General features: G+C 47.0%; 1 protein-coding gene across 2 annotated transcripts in view; it reads left to right on the forward strand.

Annotated features, from left to right (window-relative positions):
• MAOA (monoamine oxidase A) overlaps positions 1-3739 on the forward strand; it is a 73078-nt gene extending 69339 nt beyond the window's left edge. For both annotated transcript variants that reach the window (XM_058714821.1, XM_058714822.1), the window contains exons 13-15: positions 345-456; positions 668-730; positions 887-3739. In XM_058714821.1, coding sequence (XP_058570804.1) covers positions 345-456; positions 668-730; positions 887-1033 — 322 coding nt within the window. In that variant the 3' untranslated portion in view covers positions 1034-3739. The remainder of the gene's footprint in view (positions 1-344; positions 457-667; positions 731-886) is intronic.
• The last annotated feature ends 15275 nt before the right edge of the window (positions 3740-19014 follow it).

The raw sequence follows: 19014 nt of genomic DNA on the forward strand, positions 1-19014 counted from the left end.
GGACCACAAACAGGGAAACCCACAGCCAGGAAATCTGATTGCGGATTTCACGTGTCTTCTTGTATTCTGATCCTGGTTGGCTAGGAAAAGGCCAACGTCCCCTTTAGCGACCGACGATCTGGCAGCCTGATTCTCCCTGGCTTGAAAGTTCAGCCCCTTGGGCGCAGGCCCAGACAATAGGGGTGTGGGGGGAGCCTTTCACCTTCGGTTGGGCCGCATGGGAGTCTTTGAACGGCTGGTGTTGCCCTGTCTTGGGTGGGATAAATAAATGAGGGCGGCGATGGGCTCATTTACCCTCAGTGCCTTCCCAAGTAACTGTGCGCGACCTCTCTGTTCCCTGGAAGGGTGATCCGCCAGCCGGTCGGCAGGATTTACTTTGCGGGCACTGAGACTGCCACACACTGGAGCGGTTACATGGAAGGGGCAGTAGAGGCTGGAGAACGGGCTGCTAGAGAGGTAAGGGAGACAGCCGTGTCACTCGCCCTCCGGAGCACGGTGGCGGTTTTGGCATCTGGCCTTTCTTTCTGGATCTTGACTCTGGTACGTTTGTGCATCCACTTCTCGGCTGCTCACGCCACTCATGGGGCTCATCTGTGGCTACCCCTAACCTTAAATCGGTCGGACCTACAGAATGTCACTTCATAATACCGTGGCCCCTTTCTTGCAGGTCTTGAATGCTCTGGGGAAGGTGGCGAAGAAGGACATCAAGGTTCAAGAACCTGAATCAAAGGTGAGTCTAGCAGCTTCACCTCCACTGACCAGTAATTGCATAAAAAACTGTGCCGCTCTAGGACACACGCATGCATCGACTTGGCGGGTACGTTCCGCCCGTCCTTGTCCATGCGTGCGAGAGCTGTCTGCTAATGATCTCTGCTCATTCGTGCAGGACGTTCCAGCTGTAGAGATCACCCGTACCTTTTGGGAGAGGAACCTTCCCTCAGTGTCAGGACTGCTGAAGATCATCGGATTTACCACCTCAGTAACTGCCGCATGGATTGTGGTGTACAAATTCAGGCTCCTGTCCCGGTCATGAGGTTCTTCTGGCTGTGTCCTTCTGCTTCTCTTCCCCGGCAGCATCAAAAGCAAATTGTTGGCAAAGGCTGTGTCGTTGGACTGTTGTTAATATGCACCGGATTTAACCCCTCGGTGTAGTCTCATTCGGTGTCAGAGTAAAAACAACCCAAAAAACCACCTCGTAATTTCAATAAGATCAAACTGCATTGTATGATTTGCCTGTGTAGACTGATTTGTTCTGATTGGGAGAGTAAAGCCATGTGATCGATTTCTTAATTTCAAGACATCAAATTGAATTGCTGATCAGAAACCATTCCCATGTCGGGTTTTTTCTCCTCGTTAACACAAAATGCTTGATGATTGCACAAATGAAGCATTTCACTTTCTCCTTGGAGCGGTTGCGTAGGCACAGGCCCAGCCTGTGACTGTCCTTTTCAGTCCTTAGGAAATGGTGAAGCCCAGAGGCTCATAGCTTCCTGGGGGTGCGAGGCTCCCCCTTTGGATGAGGGGTGGTAAATGGAAGCCGTACACATAGACCATTAGTGGGGGACATCTTGTGGGCTGTGCCTCAGGGATCTCCCGCCGCTTCTAATTCCTGTGAAGTTTCTAGACATCCGATCTAATGTTCAGTTGACTTGCTGTGACTTCTGTGTAGCTCCCCAGGGGATCACAGTAAACTAGTGGCAGGACTGTCTCCTGGAAGGACAGTCCTTATGAGCTCTGCAAGAGACCAGCTGCATTCGGTATCTTCTCTTCCTCCTAGAAGATGGCTAAACATCACTTCACTCATCATTCGTGATAATATTCACACCGATTTCAAGAAAGTATTGTCCTTTTTGCAGGTAGACCCTGGCTGTCTGAAGACCCCTAGTGGCATATATTTTTTTTTTCTTTTGTCCTAGGACCTTAGTAGAATTAGGCGGGTCTGTTAACTTAAATGACACAGTTACCTTTGAGTAAATACTGGTATGCTAATCTCTCTCAAGTAGGAACTGAAATACACCTGATAAATTTCCAATTGCTATTTGTTGAGACTACCAAATACAGAAAGGAAATTGGGACTTTCTAGCATACCCTCACTGGCTTTAGTTATTAAGTTCATGACAGACATGACATTGACTGATTTTAATACGAAGAGTGACTTCTCTATTTTAGGAGTAATGTGGGCCCAGAATGGTGCCCACCTCTTTCTGGCCTTTCCCATTTTAAAACCTCAGTTGTTGTTTTGTTTTTATTTTGTTTTTAAAGCCCCTTCAAGAGGGTTTCAGCCTTAAAAGACTACTTTTTTAGATATAAGCATCCCGAAGAAAAATCAGCACCGATGTGATCAAATAAAGCAGTTGACAAGATTCAGCGAACTTGGGTACACAGGTGGATACGCAGTTAATACCTTATCCCACATCACTGATGAACGAGGCATTTTAGAGGAAGTTTCTAGATAGTTGAAGTGTAGTCTTTAAAGTACCAAAAAGTTTACATAAAATTTTTGATGGGCATACTTCCACACATTATTCAACAAACAAGATTCAAATTCATCTTTTTTTAATTAGGTCAATCGTTAAGTGCCTCAATTATTTTATACTTTCATAAGAGAGAATGATACCATTGTGTTTACCCCTCTGCTGAATGTCACATGATTGGTTTATAGCTGCTAAGTCTACTACTGCTCCTTCTATCTTCTCCCATATTCAGGATTTTATTTCATACCCTTATTATCCTAATACCTCTTGACCTCATCTCCTATCTCCTATTGAATGGGAATTAAAGATTGCAGAGAAAAATCAACCCAAGTTTATTGCATAATTAACCTTATAAATTTGGAAGTCACTGGACCCTGATAACGAGGGCTTAAGGTACTCCAGTTTTGCCTGTCCTAAGAGCAAAGAGCAGGATTTTTCTGCCACTCTTTACTTTGTAATTGAAAAGCGTTTTAGCTAACGTAGGAGTTTGGGTAATGCCTTGGATGTGCTCCAGTCCGGAAGGAGTTGCCGCATACTATATCGAACCGCTTAGAGAAATCACATCCCTGATCTATTTCAGTTGTTTCTGTTCACTTACTGATTAACGTGGTTCTGACACACCTTTTGGGAAATGCTGATTTAAACCTCTTAACTGGCAACAGCTTTAACTGGGAGGAGGTTGTTAGCATAGCTAAGTCTTTAATGTAGAAGGACTCCTGAGTCTGTGATGTACCCTCTTCTCAAACTTTTTAGAAAACCCATTTCTTTCTCCTGATGAGAACCAGCCCTGTTAAACTGCAGCTTGAGCTTAAAAAGGAATGCTAGTCCAGGTGTACCTAGGTAGGAAATCAGAGCTGAGGACACCCACCATTTTGTTTGTCCACTGCCAAGATCCCATAGGTAGATCTTTCTTCCAACCCTGAGAAATGAAAGGCAGTTTAAGCAGCTCATAGGGCCTGGCGTTAGCTTCCCAGTTCTGAAGGCTGAGTAGGCCTCGCTCCATAGTAAGGTCGAGAAGTAGACGTAAAAAGCGAACCTTTTTGTCACGGATGTTGAAGAACGACTTAAACCACACTGAAGGAAAACTACCGAAGGATTGTGAACTATGTTTACTTGGATTGTGAACTTGGTGCCTCGTGCTCTGTCTGAAATGTGCCCCAGTGCTACATGTGCGAGTACACGTATGTGTGTGTTTTGCCACTGAAATACGACTTTGCCTGTGTGGTACTGTTTTGTTTGTTAATAAAGTGCACTCCCATCCCTGATTCAGACCTGGCTCCTCTTTTCAGTTAGTGCTCCCCAGGTTAACTGGCTTCATAGAGCAGGAGGTCACCAGCAGGCCTCGTCCATGGATAATGGGCTGAAAAGGCCACTTTGTATGGACTCCCAAATTCTCAGACTTCCACGTGACTCTTCTGTCATACCGAGGGTTCTGGGGAGCTGATTAAATGCTAGCACATTGTGTTCCCGACGGGGCCACAGTGTGGAGTCTGATGGAAGCTTTCTCAGCTTAGGATACCTTGAGAAAATCACTGTGGTTTTCTGCTTCAGTCTCCATCTGGAAAAGGGTGGGCTGTACTTGATGGCTTCTAAAGATTCTTTTTCATGTCAGTATTATGTGATGTACACATTTGTTGCCAGCACTCTGCCTATTTTTTTTTTTTTTTGAATTTTGCATCCTTTAAAAAAAAACCTATTATTTAAATTCAAGTTAGTTAACATACAGGGTAGTCTTGGCTTCAGGAGTAGAACCCAGTGATTCATCTCTTACATATGACACCCAGTGTTCATCCCGAAGAGCGCCCTCCTTGGTGCCCATCACCCATTTAACCCATCCCCCCACCCACCACCTTTCCAGCGACCCTCAGTTTGTTTTCTGTATGTAAGAGTCTTTTATGGCTTGCCTCCCTCTCTGTTTTTATCTTATTTTTCCTTCCCTTCCCCTGCGTTCATCTGTTGGGTTTCTAAAATTCCACATGAGTGACATCATATGATATTTGTCTTTTCTCTGACTGCCTTATTTCGCTTAGCACTCTATTTTTGTAAGGGCAAGTCGCTTAGCCTTTCTGTGTCTTTTTTATCTTTTTTTTTTTTTTTTTGAGGGTGGGGAGGAGAAAGAGAGCCAGAATGTGAGCCAAGGAGGGGCAGAGAGAGAGGAGGAGAGAGAGAATCCCAAGCAGGCTCCACGCTATCAGCACAGAGCCCAGCGCGAGGCTCGAACTCACGAACCACAAGATCGTGACTTGAGCTGAAATCAAGATTCGAACACTTAACCGACTGAGCCACCCAGCCGCCCCTCAGCCTGTGTCTTGGCTCATTCCTTGTCTTAGGTCGGGCTCCCTGGAAACAAACTGAGAGTTGGGGCAGAAACTTTACTGGGGACAGCTCTCAGGAAATACAGCAAAAGGGGTGAGCGAGGCCGAAGAGGGCAGGAGTTGGCGGTTAGAAAGCAGTTGCAGCTGAGACCTCGGCAGACCCTCAGGAGGGGCTGGGAAGATGCTTCAGAATTGATCCCCACTGAGACAGGGGATCTGGCCTCTCTCCCTTCATTAGCTGCCCTCTGTGAAGGGGGTGTTTCCTTGACTTGGGTGAGGCAGGTCCAAGGACGACTGCCAGTAGCTGGGAAATCTGGGGAGGGGCATGTGGTATCCACTTGACTCCCCACGAACATACAGTCGCCCTTTGTCAGGGAAAAGACGTGAACTTGAGCTTCGGTTTTACAGATAGAACGGGGCTATCTCCGTGAGCCTATCCCTGTTAGATAAGGAAACCGTTTTTAGAAGGTTGTACTTCTGTGCTATGTATGGGCAAGAAAAAAGTCAGAAGTGGAAGAAACTCTGGAAATCATTCAACCTCCGTCTCAATGAAGAAGCCCCTTCCACAGGTTACTAGCGGATCAAAGCGGGGGAGATGTGCATTTATAAGCAACAGCCCCGAATCTGATGTTTTCAGGAGTCAGTCAGCTAAAAATGAACAGCAAGCAGCAGGGAGGGTGCCCTCGAGAGTAGTAGGGATTGTGGCTGACTTGGTGGGTGCCTCTCTCAACAGTATTTACATTCGAATTCCTTTAAAAGAGTGCTAACCAGTGAAAACATCTGAAGGCTTTGCTCACATGTCAAAATTGTTCTGTAAGTTTCTGATAGATAAAAATGCAGGGTTTGGTTTCACGTCACTTAAATGACAAATTCTTTTTTTTTTTTTTTAATGTTTATTTATTGTGAGAGAGCGAGTGCTCGAGCAGGGGAGAGGGGCAGAGAGAGAGGGAGAGAGAGAATCCTAAGTAGGCTCTGCGCTGCCAGCCCAGAGTCTGATGTGGGGCTCCATCTCACAAACCGTACGATCATGACCTGAGACAAAATCAAGAGTTGGACACTTAACTGACTGAGCCACCCAGGGGCCCCTAAATAACAAATTCTTTTGGGTGCTTTTGGTTTTCTGAGAAGTGGCACTATAAGACCAGCGACCATTTTGTGAAACTATTTTTTTTATTAGATTTATTTATTTTTTGAGAGACAGAGTGAGACAAAGTGAGAGTGGAGGAGGGGCAGAGAGAGAGGGAGATACAGAATCTGAAGCAGGCTCCAGGCTCCGAGCCATCAGCACAGAGCCCAACGCGGGGCTCGAACTCGTGAACCACGAGGTCATGACCCGATCTAAAGTTGGATGCTCAACCGACTGAGCCACCCAGGCGCCCCTTGTGAAACTATTTAGAACACGTAAGAGAGGCTTGGTTTGGAAGGACAAAAAGACAAAGCGGAAAAGAGCCCCCCCCCCCAAAAAAAAAATCCTTCTTAGACCAGAAATCTCCCTCAAGAAATTGCCCTTCTTCCAGCCCACCCCAGGTAATGCTTATCTCCGGTCATGTCAAAGTCACGATTGACAAGAACAGTACCAAACTTTATTGGGAAAACCATATCCTTCTGTCAGCGCTCAGTCTGTGCTGACCACGATGTAATTCTCATAATCAAGACATCAATATTGAGCAGATTTTCTTAGAACTATGAAACTATTGGGTGGCTCAGTCGGTTAAGCATCTGACTTCGGCGCAGGTCACGATCTCACGGTTCATGAATTTGAGCTCCGCATCGGGTTCTGTGCTGACAGCTCAGAGCCTGGAACCCGCTTTGGATTCTGTGTCTCCCTCTCTCTCTGCCCCTCCCCTATTCACGCTCTGTCTCTCTCTCTCTCTTAAAAATAAGCATTAAAAAAAAAAAACTATGAAACTACTGTCCACCTGATACCAAGGTGGTGGTAAAAATGCAAGGTGTGTCCCTTAGCCTGAAGAGGCCGGCTGAGACATCAGAGGAACAGACAATCACTCAACACATACTTACTGAGCACCTACTATGTGCTGACAGGCACCGTGCTGGGATTCAGCAGTGACCAAGACAGACAGAGCTCACCTCACGGAGCACGAAGTCTAGTGTAGACGCCAAGGAACACATTCACCGTGGGTCTGGTCGGTGCCATGACAGAGAGGCACACAATATACGAATGCGGCGGAAGTGTTCCGGGAGGACATGAGATTTAAGGGGAAGTTTCCAGGATATGTCCTCAAGCCTTTAGAAGTGTCACCATGTAGCAAATCAATGAGAATACTGCAGCGGACAGAGAAAGGAAGTACCAAATAATAAGATGGCTTAGTCCGTTCGGGCCGTTTCAACAAAATGCCGTAAACTGGGTGGCTTCCGTACGGCAGAAATTTATTTCTCACAGTTCTGGAGGCTAGAGTCCAAGATCACTGGATCCAGCAGATTTGGTGACTGGTGAGGGCCCACTGGCTGGTTCCCAGTCGATGCCTTTTTCCTGTGTCGTCATCTGGCGGAAGGGGTGAGGGAAACTGCCCCAGCTTCTTTTCTAAGAGCGCAAATCCCATGCATGAAGACTCTACCCTCATGACCTACACACGTCCCAAAGGCCCCGCCTCCTAAATACCGTCAACTTTGGGGTTCGAATTTCAACGGAGGAATTTTGGTGGGGATACCACCATTCGGTCCAGAGCCGACAACACGGCTACATGGGAAAGAAAGTCACAAGCATCATCGATAAGTGCTGAATGTTAAGTCCCACTCGCTCCATGGACCATTGTTCACCTTAAGTCTGTTCCTGTTCTCTACCCAGCCCTTCTCGGCACCCCAAGATCTGTATCAACTAGGACGCTCTTCCAGCTCCCTGTGCGAAGGGGCGGCCTAAATTTGTTTTAAAAGAGTGCCATCTTCTGGCCAAATACTGCTATTTCAAGGGAATGCCTAAAGTATTCACGAATTTTCATTCTTGGGGAAACGAAGGGGTGTCGCCTTCACCCCAAATGTCCTCCAGGCGCATTTGTCTGTGCTCTCTTGCTTTCCCGTTGCCACATGGATCAAAAACATTTAATGCTTAATATGTCCACAGCCTTTCCTCTGCCAAAATCCCCCAGGAAGGTGTTTTGTGAGAAGCGTTTGGCGCTCAGTTTCTGTTGTGTCCGTACGACACGGGGGTGAGGAAAATTGGTGGCAGCCAAGAGAGGTGAAAGGAATTGCTTTTACCTTAGCTAGGGCAGGGAACTAATCTGGAAAAAGCGAGAGAGAGAGGCTGGGAGGTGGGGAGAACAGAAAGTTCCAGGAAGTCAACTTGGGGGTAGGCAGCGCACCTAGAGAGGGGGTTTTTTCAAAAGCTGCCTTGACAAGCCAGGAACACAGAAAGCTAGGAGTCGTGGTGCAGTAAGATCTACACGGCTCTTTACACGTTGGGAGTCCAAATTGTGTTTCTTTTAGATCCTATATTGTACGGGGGCCACCTTAGAGGTCCCCCAACGGCCTGTATTATTCTGGGCTACGCAAATTCAGAAAACCTATGGCTAATAGTGCCTGGCATCCTGAAAGGTGTCTGGGAGTCCTGCGGGTTCGGTGAACGGGATGTCCCTGGAACCAAACGGAAGGACCTCAGCAATCGTGCCCTGGAAACACCACATCCAAGCGGGTGAAGCGTGCACCCCAGCCTGGATATACACTCCGTAGGTCTCACCGTGAATTGGATTTATATTAAGAAAAGGAGGTCTTTGGCTGCCAGGGTGAGATGGGTTTTGTATTTAGACTGCGCAGAGCAGGCCAGAGTGTGCATCCTAAAGACAAGGTCACGGGGAGGTGAGAGAGAGAGAGAGAGAGAGAGACAGAGACAGAGCACGAGTAGTGGAGGGGCAGAGAGAGAGGGAGACACAGAATCCGAAGCGGGCTCCAGGCTCCGAGCTGTCAGCACAGAGCCCGACGCGGGGCTCGAACTCACGGACCTCGAGATCATGACCTGAGCCAACGTGGGACGCTTCACCGACTGAGCCACCCAGCCGCCCCGCCATGTCAGCCGTTTTAATTCTCTGGGCTGTGTTATTTTGCCATCGGTCCTATCGCAAATGACCACGAACTCTGTGGCGTAAAACGACACAAACTTAATGTTGTAGTTGTGGAGGTCAAAAGTCTGAAATGAGTCTCACAGGGTTAAAATCAAGGGGTCGACAGAGCTGGCTCCTTCTGGAAGCTCCAGGGGACAATCCATTCCTTGCCTTGTCCAGCTCCCAGAGGTTGCCAGCATGCTCAGCTGGTGGCAGAATCACTCCAGTTTCTTGCTACCACGGACACACAACCTCCTCCTTAACTTTGACCCTCCTGAGGATATTCCTCTTAGGAGGATACTTGCGTTAAAAATGGGGCCCACCCAGACAATCCAGGGTAACCTCCCTCTTTTACAATCCTTAATCCTATCCACAGAGTCCCTTTTACCATGTAAGGCAATAGATTCATCGTTCTGGGGCTAGGGCATGAACATCTTTGTCAGGGTCATTATTCAACCTGCCACGTGGGCCTTCATGCTCTTGAAACCCAAGAATTAAATGCCATCATTGGTCTGTCCTCAAATTCCATTTCAGGTGCCTGAATTTGGAGCAGCAGGGAGATCTTTCAATGATTTAAAAACATACGCACTCTCTTCTGCTTCTGCTAATGCCCCCACTCCCTGCCCCACCACACACACATCTGACTATAACCATTTCTTGGTTCCGGTTCTGTCTTCTCGATACAGAAAGACTGGAACCTGTGATCGTGAGAAGCAAGCGTATCGTCTTACGTCAGCACAAAACTAGACTCCAGGTTTCTCACCCTCAATAAACGAGAGAACAGAAATTTTTATTCTCTAATCCAAGGAGATATCTATTCTCTGACCCAAGTTCTTTCAGACTCTGCCCATGACTGAACACTGTGCTTTTATAGAAACCTTCTCAGTCCCCCTTTTAGCTAGCAGAACCTCAAAGTAAAAGTATCCTACCAGGCCCCTGTCAAGCGTCGGCCTCCCGAAAGACGAGAAGACGCGCCGAACGGGCAACGCTCAGTTTGTCGGGCTCACTGCAGTAAGGGGGAACACCACATTGGCAGTGGAGAAATTAGGGCAGGGTTGATGGAGTTCTAGGGTTTTCAACTTGGGCTTGGTGATCCTTAAGGCTGATCTTGCAAGGCAGAAAACTGGTTAAGATTGGCTGAGTCTACAGGCATAGTGAGGTCAGGGTCATGAAGGGAGTCTTGATGAGCAAGCTCTTAGTCTTGGTAGATAATATATTTTTGTCAGTTCAGAGCGTTGTATTCGAGGAGCAAGTATGTCCTAGGACAAGTTATTTTGACCGGTTCCCGTATTGTTCAGCTCAGGGACAGGAAAGCATGTTGGTTTCAGTTCCTGGATTTAACACAGAACTGAGAATACTTATGATTGCCACATGCACACTTTGATTTATTTTAAGAATTGCCTTTAGGGGGGCGCCTGGGTGCCTCAGTCGGTTGAGCATCTGATTCTTGATTTCATCTCAGGTCATGATCTCACGGGTGTGAGATCGAGCCCCGCCCACGTCGGACTCCACATCAGGAGTGGAGATTCTCTCTCTCCCTCTCCTGGCTAAATCCTTTGGGTCACTGATGATATATCATTTCCTCAATGATGCCTTTCCTGACAATCCCTTTCCCACAATGAATTCTCCATCATAATCTCTTATCATCGTCTTGATGTTCCCTCCCTAAAACTTTGAAATCACACATTTGTTTAAATGATGCCTAATATCTCCCCAAATGATAGGCCCCCCACAAATAGGGTATATGTGTGCAGAGATCTGGGGACCATTAGCCCTCTAAGCAGAGGGACAAGGTCTTGGGTGGCTGGAACCCCCAAGCTTCTCACTTCCACGCATGGAGTGACCTTAGCCATTTACCCAATATGCCATACAAATGCGATCATTGTTGTTTTCCTGTGTTACTTATGAAAAGCACTTACCTAAGCCAGTATTTTTGGTACACATAGAGATTATAAGCAAGCAAGGACCAGAAATCATCATTAATATTCATATTTTCCTAAGAAACACCACTTGCAGGAGAAAAATTAAAACCCACTGTCATTTCCCTGGACCACAATTCCATATGGTGCCTGGCATCATAATGGTAATGACATAGCTTCAAACGTATCCAGCCACAAATTCAAGTTTTCTGCTCTTTAATTATTTTACTTCCATTGCGACATGCCCTCAAAAGAAGGAATTTAAATGAGCCAATTAGTAACCGGAGGTCAGTCTGGAAGAAATAATTGACAGGAACAGCCCTCAGATCTCACCAGGGCTCCTTGGATTTAAATTGGAATCTAAGAGAGAAGCATTTATTCATTATTTATTTTGCTCGATCATTTATGACATGCCCAGTCTTGAGGGGGAAGCTGGGTATCGGGCTGAAATACAAAATTAACAAATTAAAACTAACCAGCACAGAAAGGAACAAACCCAGTCTCGCCCCCGCTCACTTCAAGGGCTGGGACTGACATTGGGCACACCCGGGGAAGGGTCTCCCCCCCATCCCCCCGCCCGCATTTTTTAAAGTTAGGCCAACCTTCTCCTCCACCCCCTGCACTCCCACTCCTGGCGACACACATGAAGCCGTCCAAGGTGAAATTTCTGGTTAGGTAAAGCGAGAAGACAGTATTGGGACAATATGAGGATCGTTTGGCATGAGGTGAGTGCTTTCAAGCCCCCTCCCAGGGGGCTGCTGATGGTTATAAGGCACAGAACCTCAGTCCTGTTCCCTAAGGCAGACCTATCTTTGTCAGAGGATGGGGTCTGGACCCAGTCTTAGGCCCGTGGTCTGTGTTGGGCACTTTAATTGCCCTGTGAGGCCAGGATATAGCTGGAACCCAGGAGCTTCCCACCTCCTGCCCTTGCCCCCAGCTGAGGGCGGGACCTCTGGATCCACCTGCCCGAGTTTCCCTTGAGACCTTGACCGACTCACCTGCCAGTCCCACCTGGGATCCTGCTGCTCTCCCTGCTCACCTATCCGGGTCACCCTACCAAGCCAGGGATACTCTGTGATTGCAAGTCGCGATGGATCGCGCTGGGGGTACAACCTCACTGGCCCAGCCCACCCTCCTCCCCTTGACTTCCTGAAGAACGGCCTTCTGGAGCAGAGCGGCTGAAGACACAAGGTAGAAATTCTCCAAGCTGACAATAGGGGAGGCTGCCCAACAAAGAGGTATTGCCCACAAGTACAAGCCCCAATAGAGGGTTCTCAGGCCCCAGTCTGCTGGGTGGACAAAAGGCCACTAGAACTCACCAAACCCCTTCCCCGTCACCCATCTTTATCCCAGTTGGCCTGTGCGTTTTTTCACTGAGCTCTTTCAAACAGGCAACACACGTAAGGTCAAGCCACGTAAAGGATCTTTTAGCAACCCCCTTCCTGACCCCCGGAAAACATGGCACACGTTGGGGGCCCTTTCCCGGCAACAGGATCTTGGAAAAGGGGGAGGTTGCCCACCAAAAGCAGACCAGGAGGAGGCCAAGGAGAGACATGAGGAAAGGCTGACATTGAAGGGGAGAGCCGGAGAAAGAGCCCAGAAAGTGAAGGGGAAGGAAGAATCATGGGTCTCCCAACATCCCGAGCTCACCTGATGCCAATATTGCTCAGAAATCCATCTTCGGAGAAGATTTTATCTCTGGGTTGACCACAATCTGATGAAGCTTATTCACACTAGGGTAAGACGTGCCAGGAGCTCACTTGGTGGGCTGAATGTGCATTTTGAGAGACCCCCTAACCAAGAGGCTTTCTGATGTAATGTTTCAGACAGTACGACAAAATAAAATGGAGGGGACGCCTGGGCGGCTCAGTCAGTCGAGTGTCAGACTTCAGCTCAGGTCACGATCTCGGCGCTTCTCAGGAGTTCAAGCCCCACATCAGGCTCGCTGCTGTCGGCAAAGAGCCTGCTTCGGATCCTCTGTCCCCCCACGCCCCATGGTTTCTCTCTCAAAAATGAATAAACATTTACAAAAACAGGGACACTTTAGGCCTTGGTCAGTGTGTCCTTGCCAGAGTCCTGTCCCTCAGATTCCCCCCTTCCTTCCCCCTCCCGCCATCTTTTTTGAGGGCACAAGTCTTGATTTTGTTTTGATTTATTATCTTTATATTTACATGTACTGCTAGATGTTGCCTCAAATCCTTTGGGAAGGAGCAGACAATAAGCAAATACATAAATAACAACAGCAGATCGTTTCACCAGGTGTCTGAACATCAGAAATATACAACAAATGTTTTCAGGAGATTTAAAAAAATAACTACTCACCTTCTAACATCAGGTTATTATCATCACTGAAAAGCTGTAATAATGTAGCTCATAATGGATGATCAGAGTGAAATCATGGATGATCGCAGCAGTCTTTCTGAGTACTCTAATTGCCATGGTTCTTTTAGGGATTACAGCTGTTTGTTTGGGTTTTTGAAAAATGTTTATTTATTTTTGAAAGAGAGGGAGAGAGAACACAAGCAGGGAAGGGGAAGAGAGAGAGGGAGACAGAGAATCCCAAGCAGGCTCCACTCTGTCAGCATGGAGCCTGACGTGGGGCTCGAACCCACGGACTGTGAGATCATGACCTGAGCTGGAATCAAGAGTCAGATGCTCAACTGACAGAGCCACCCAGGCACCCCAGAATCACAACTGCTTGCAATTGAGCGAATATATACGGAACATTTCACACGAGATGTTCGAATGTCTCGGGGCGCATCCCCAGACATTTCTCTACACTCAATCCCAGGGCTCCCCAAATTATATCATCAGCCCCAAACTCTCCCCTAAACTCTAACAGGCATGGTCAATAGTCTACCTGCCATCCACACTTGGATGTCCATGGATATGTAATAGATCTCTCCAATCTATTACACTAGACCAGGCGACCAAGGAAGTTTTCCCGAGGGTGCCCTTGGGATCAACACCTATGAGGGAGTGAGGGAAACAAAACTGGGCAGAAGGTGAAGTTGAACTATGACCTCATTGCCATAGAGGTGTCAGCTGAGCCCAGTCATTGGATGTGGACTACCCCTAGGGAGAGGCAGATCTTTGGGCCAGGGGGTTTCATCAGCTTACAGAAAGGGATAAAGCCATGAGCTATCAGCTTCCTAACTTCCAGGGAGAAGGAGGACCATTAGTCCCCAGCAGAGGAATCTGGGTGGCAGACCATAGTATCCTCTACAAAGTAATTCTTACAAAGAAATTTTTTGGAAAAAAAATTTCTTTTATTTAAAAAAAAATTTTTTTTTATTAAAAAAAATTTTTTTTAACGTTTTACTTATTTTTGAGACAGGGAGAGACAGTGCATGAACAGGGGAGGGTCAGAGAGAGGGAGACACAGAATCCGAAGCAGGCTCCAGGCTCCCAGCTGTCAGCGCAGAGCCCAACGTGGGGCTCGAACACATGGACCGTGAGATCATGACCTGAGCCAAAGTCAGCTGCTTAACCGACTGAGCCACCCAGGCGCCCCTTAAGTTTTTTTTTTAATGTTTATTTCTGAGACAAGGAGAGACAGAGTATGAGTGGGGGAGGGGCAGAGAGAGAGGGAGACACAGAATCCGAAGCAGGCTCCAGGCTCCGAGCTGTCAGCACAGAGCGCAAAGTGGGGCTCGAGCTCAAAAACCGTGAGTTCACGACCTGAGCGGAAGTCGGACGCTTAACCGACTGAGCCACCCAGGTGCCCCTGGAAAAAACATTTTTTAAGTGTATTTATTTTGAGAGAGACAGAGACTGTATGAGCAGGAGAGGGGCAGAGAGAGAGAGAGGGAGAGAGAGAATCCCAAGCAGCACAGAGGCAGACATGGGGCTTGAACTCACGAACCCTGAGATCGTGACCTGAACTGAAACTGAGACTCAGACGCTTAATGGACTGAGCCACCCAAGTGGCCCAGCATTTGCCAAACCTCCTCGCCTGCTAGAAACCCTCCAGTAGATTGTCTTCACCCTCAGACTAAAAAGCCAGAGCCTTACTATGGCCTAAGACATGACCTGGCTCCCGTCAAACTCTCAACCTTATTTCCTCTACCGCTAGTTTTCTGTGACTCTTGCTCCTGCCTTGCGGGCTCCTTTGCTATTTCTTTGATGTTCCAATCATGCTCTCACCTTTGGGCTTTGCACCTGCTGTTTCGCCTGCCTGGAAGGCTCTTCCCCCAAAGAGCATACCACCCTCTGCCCACACCACAACTTTTCCCCTACCTTGCTTGCATTTTCTTGATGACACTTCTCTCCACGGATGGTGCATCACAGTACTGACTGATTGATTGTCTACCTGTTAGCATTTAAGCTCCATGAGGGAGGGGCTTCCTCAGTTTTGTTCACAACTATATTCCCAGCACCTAGAAGACCCGGAAGAGATAGTATTCAATATATACTTGCTGAGTTATGGTTGAATGGGGATGATCCTATGATCCATATAGTGCAGTAGGAAAAAAAAAAAAAAAAAAATATATATATATATATATATATTTATATATATATATATATCTCAAGAAGATGTGGGGGTTCAACAGAGTGCTAAGAGAGCAAGAAAAAAGCTGTTTTGCAAAGGAAAATATCTAGGCTTTGGAAATACTAGCAACTCAGAGAGGTCAGGTCCTTGGTGTTCTGGATAACTTCTTTTTTTCTTTTATTACTAATTTATTTATTTGTAAATTTCCATCTAAGTTAGTTAGCATATAGTGCAACAATGATTTCAGGAGTAGATTCCTTAGTGGCCCTTACCCTTTTAGCCCATCCCCCCTCCCACAACCCCTCCCGTAACCCTCTGTTTGTTCCCCATATTTGAGTCTCTTATGGTTTGTTCCCCCTCCCTGTTTTTATATTCTTTTTGCTTCCCTTCCCTTATGTTCATCTGTTTTGTCTCTGAAAGTCCTCGTATCAGTGAAGTCATATGATATTTGTCTTTCTCTGACTAATTTCACTCAGCATAATACCCTCCAGTTCCATCCACGTAGTTGCAAATGGCAAGATTTCATTCTTTTTGATTGTTGAGTAATATTCCATTGTGTGTATATACCACATCTTCCTTATCCATTCATCCATCGATGGACATCTGGATAACTTCTTATAAGCCTGGCTCAGGAAGTGAAGAGAACACCTAGAGGTTTAGAACAACTCCCGGGGTGGGGGTGGGGGGCTGAAGATCATGTCCACCTCTTCCTGATTATGAGACCTTTGTCTCATAGCATCTCTGAGACTCAGACTCCTCATCTGTATAATGGAGATTATGGGGGTGATCTCAGGATTGAAAGAGATGATATACAGTGTCTTGTAAATAATACATGCGTAATGAAGGGTAGCTGTTATCACAATTAATAATAAGCATGATTATTATCCAAAGACGGTCTTGAAAGAAGGTCTTAAGTTGTGTCGAGTTAGGTGCATCTTGTAGGATGCTTTGGACTCTAAATACCAGAAAACACATATTTAAAACTGTTGAACTTATTTTTCATATGGTCAGCCATCCTGAGTCAGGGTAGGCTGTAAGCAGGGTGCATCAGGAATGCAACTCAGTTTCTGTGTGACTTTTAAAAAAATGTTTATTTATTTAGTTTGAGAGAGAAAGAGAGAGCACACGTGTGCAAAGCCGGGGGGGGGGGGGGCGCGGGGGGCGGAGACAGAGGGAGAGAGAAAAAATCCCAAGCCAGGCTTCGCACTATCAGCCCAGAGCCCGACGCGGGGCTCGGTCCCACAACCGTCAGGTCATGACCTGAGCCAAAGTCAAGAGTCGGACGCTTAACCACCTGAGCCACCCAGGCATCCCTCTCTGTGACTTTTTTGGCCCTGACCTGTTCTGTGTGTGGGATTTGTCATTGGCTTGAAAGTTAGATGGTTGTAGCAATTACAAATATCTCATCCAGACACTTGTCCATAGGAAGTATGGGAGGGGACTTTTTATTTCATGTGTCTGTTTTTAAGAATGAAGGTCCTTGGAGTGCCTGGCTGGCTCAGTCAGTAGAGCATGTGACTCTTGATCTCAAGGTTGTAAGGTCGAGCCCGACACTGGGTGTAGAGATTACTTAAAAATCAAATCTTAAAAAAAAAAAAAAGAGTGAGGAACCCTTTCCCTCACTTTCCCAGAAGCTCTAGCCTACCTCCCAAGAAGACTTCTTTTGTTCCATTAGGCAGAATTGCATAACATAGTTAGGCTTAAGTCAATCATTGACAAAGGAAACAGGCCCACCACTATTCGCTTAGACTGACCAGTACCCACAGCTTGGGGCTGAGGACGTGGCCAGCCTAGCTACCCTGCAGCAGAACAGTGGGCGAATAGCTGAACCAAAGCAAGATTCTATTAGGAAGAAGTTGGAAGGATTGATTATTGACTAAGTCTAATACCCAACATTTTGCCCTAACTTGTGGCTCAAAAAGAAATGGCCATTGTCGATGGGAGTGGCCTGTAACATCTAGAGCCCCCCTCTGTGAGCCCCGTTCTTATACTGCTCTTTTCTATGGCAGGTTTCATCACCTACATTGTCCTTTGCTTAAGTGGTGCTTTTGGCATTGGGCATCTAGAATAAAGGGGCTCAAGGAGGCAGGGAGTTGGCAGGGAGGCTCTTACACTACTTAAGGACATAATTTATTTCCTGATTTTAACACTCCAAGCAGCTTTTAGAAAAACATTACTTTGAAGACCGTCTTGTCCTTGGGATGCTCCTAAAACATACAGATGCATAATCCAAAGGGCCAATATCGCCAGTGAGCCTTGGACTCCAGAAGGGGTTATATTTACCCAAACCCAGTGTTGACCGGTGGACTGGGGCCCAAGCACCTGGCTGCACTGGAGGACAAGCAGCAGAAGAGGAGAAGAGCGGACAGAGGACAGCAGGAGGCCAGAGAAGAGGAATGGGTAATGGGGATGAGGGGCTCACAGCCCAAGCCAGCTCTCTGGTCTTCTTCCCACTGCCCCACCCACACCCTCTGCCATAAATCAGGACTTTCCTCTTGATTTTCTATAACACAGGGAAGATTCTGGGATTGAAAAGCTCCTGACAGCATGTGGAGGATAAGCTTAGGAACCTCCCCGCCCCCCGCCCCGGGCTCACACCAACAGGTTGACAAGTCATAAAGAAATACAAAGTCATGAAATGCTCACCCCCAAGTTTGGGTAAATCAGACTGTCACCCAAGAACAAGGGGGTGCAAATACACCCTGAGAATAGGGAGGCACAAAGGTGTCAGGAATAGGGAGGTACAAAGTCACCCCAAAATAGGGAGGGGTGCAGAGCCCCTCAAAATAGAAAGAGGCAAAGGCTTGAAATAGAAACGGCACAAAGGTGCCCAATACATAGGAATAACAAGATTAGATATTCAGGGTGAAAGCACCCCCAATTTAATACTATAGCAGAAAGCTGCTTTCACAGGAGGATAGGGCCAGGTTAGGTAAATTGGTGAATTGGACTATGGACCACTGTGCTGCAAACAAAGCCGCCTGGAGTGGAGATGGTTAACAAAAGAAAAGGTGCCTTGTCAACCCTGAGGTTATTTCCCCCTATCTGTCTCATCCCCAAGGCTGGCAAAGATAAACAGAGATGCTGCCTCATGTCCGCTGTAAACAACCTTCCTCCCAACTGCCCAGCGCCTGGATTTTCTTTTGTATTAACCCAAACCCCTAACCCCAAGTATCCTCGAGACCCCCTTTCCCTCACGTCCACAAGCTAATGTTCACAGATTCACTGTCCTTATGTGCATGTCGATCGTTATGTTTGTAAGCCTTCTGATCCTAATAAAAATGGGGCAAGGCCCCTTATTCCGGGCTCTTGTCTTTTCCCGGACATTAGCCATCTCTCGCTTTCAATCCTGCGTCCGCCCTTTTGCTGGCCAAAAGAGAACTTCAGACTTAAGAGTCTATGACAACAGCAGGTTAGGGAAAAGAAAATACAATACAATGAAATGGCCTAGAGGTAAGACAGTTCGGTATGTCAGACTCAAGTGCAAAAGCTCAGTGCCACTCAGCATTTTGCCTTGAAGCAGAAGAATAAACTGAACCAGAATGCTTAAGGAAGAAATGGTTGAGGATTAGTGAAGTAAGGAAAGGCGAAAGAAGAGGTCAAAAGGGATCACGGATGGGGGCCAGAGGCTGAAATGTCATTCTGCTGGAGTGGTATATGATATGTCAGTGACTCATTGCATGGTCTCAGCAGAAATGACAAGAGCAATCATATCAGAAAGTAGGAGCCCAGGGTCTGATTAGATCAGTTGTTGCCAATGCA

Source organism: Neofelis nebulosa, chromosome X (genome assembly GCF_028018385.1).
Source record: "Neofelis nebulosa isolate mNeoNeb1 chromosome X, mNeoNeb1.pri, whole genome shotgun sequence".
Classification (NCBI taxonomy): Eukaryota; Metazoa; Chordata; class Mammalia; order Carnivora; family Felidae; genus Neofelis; species Neofelis nebulosa.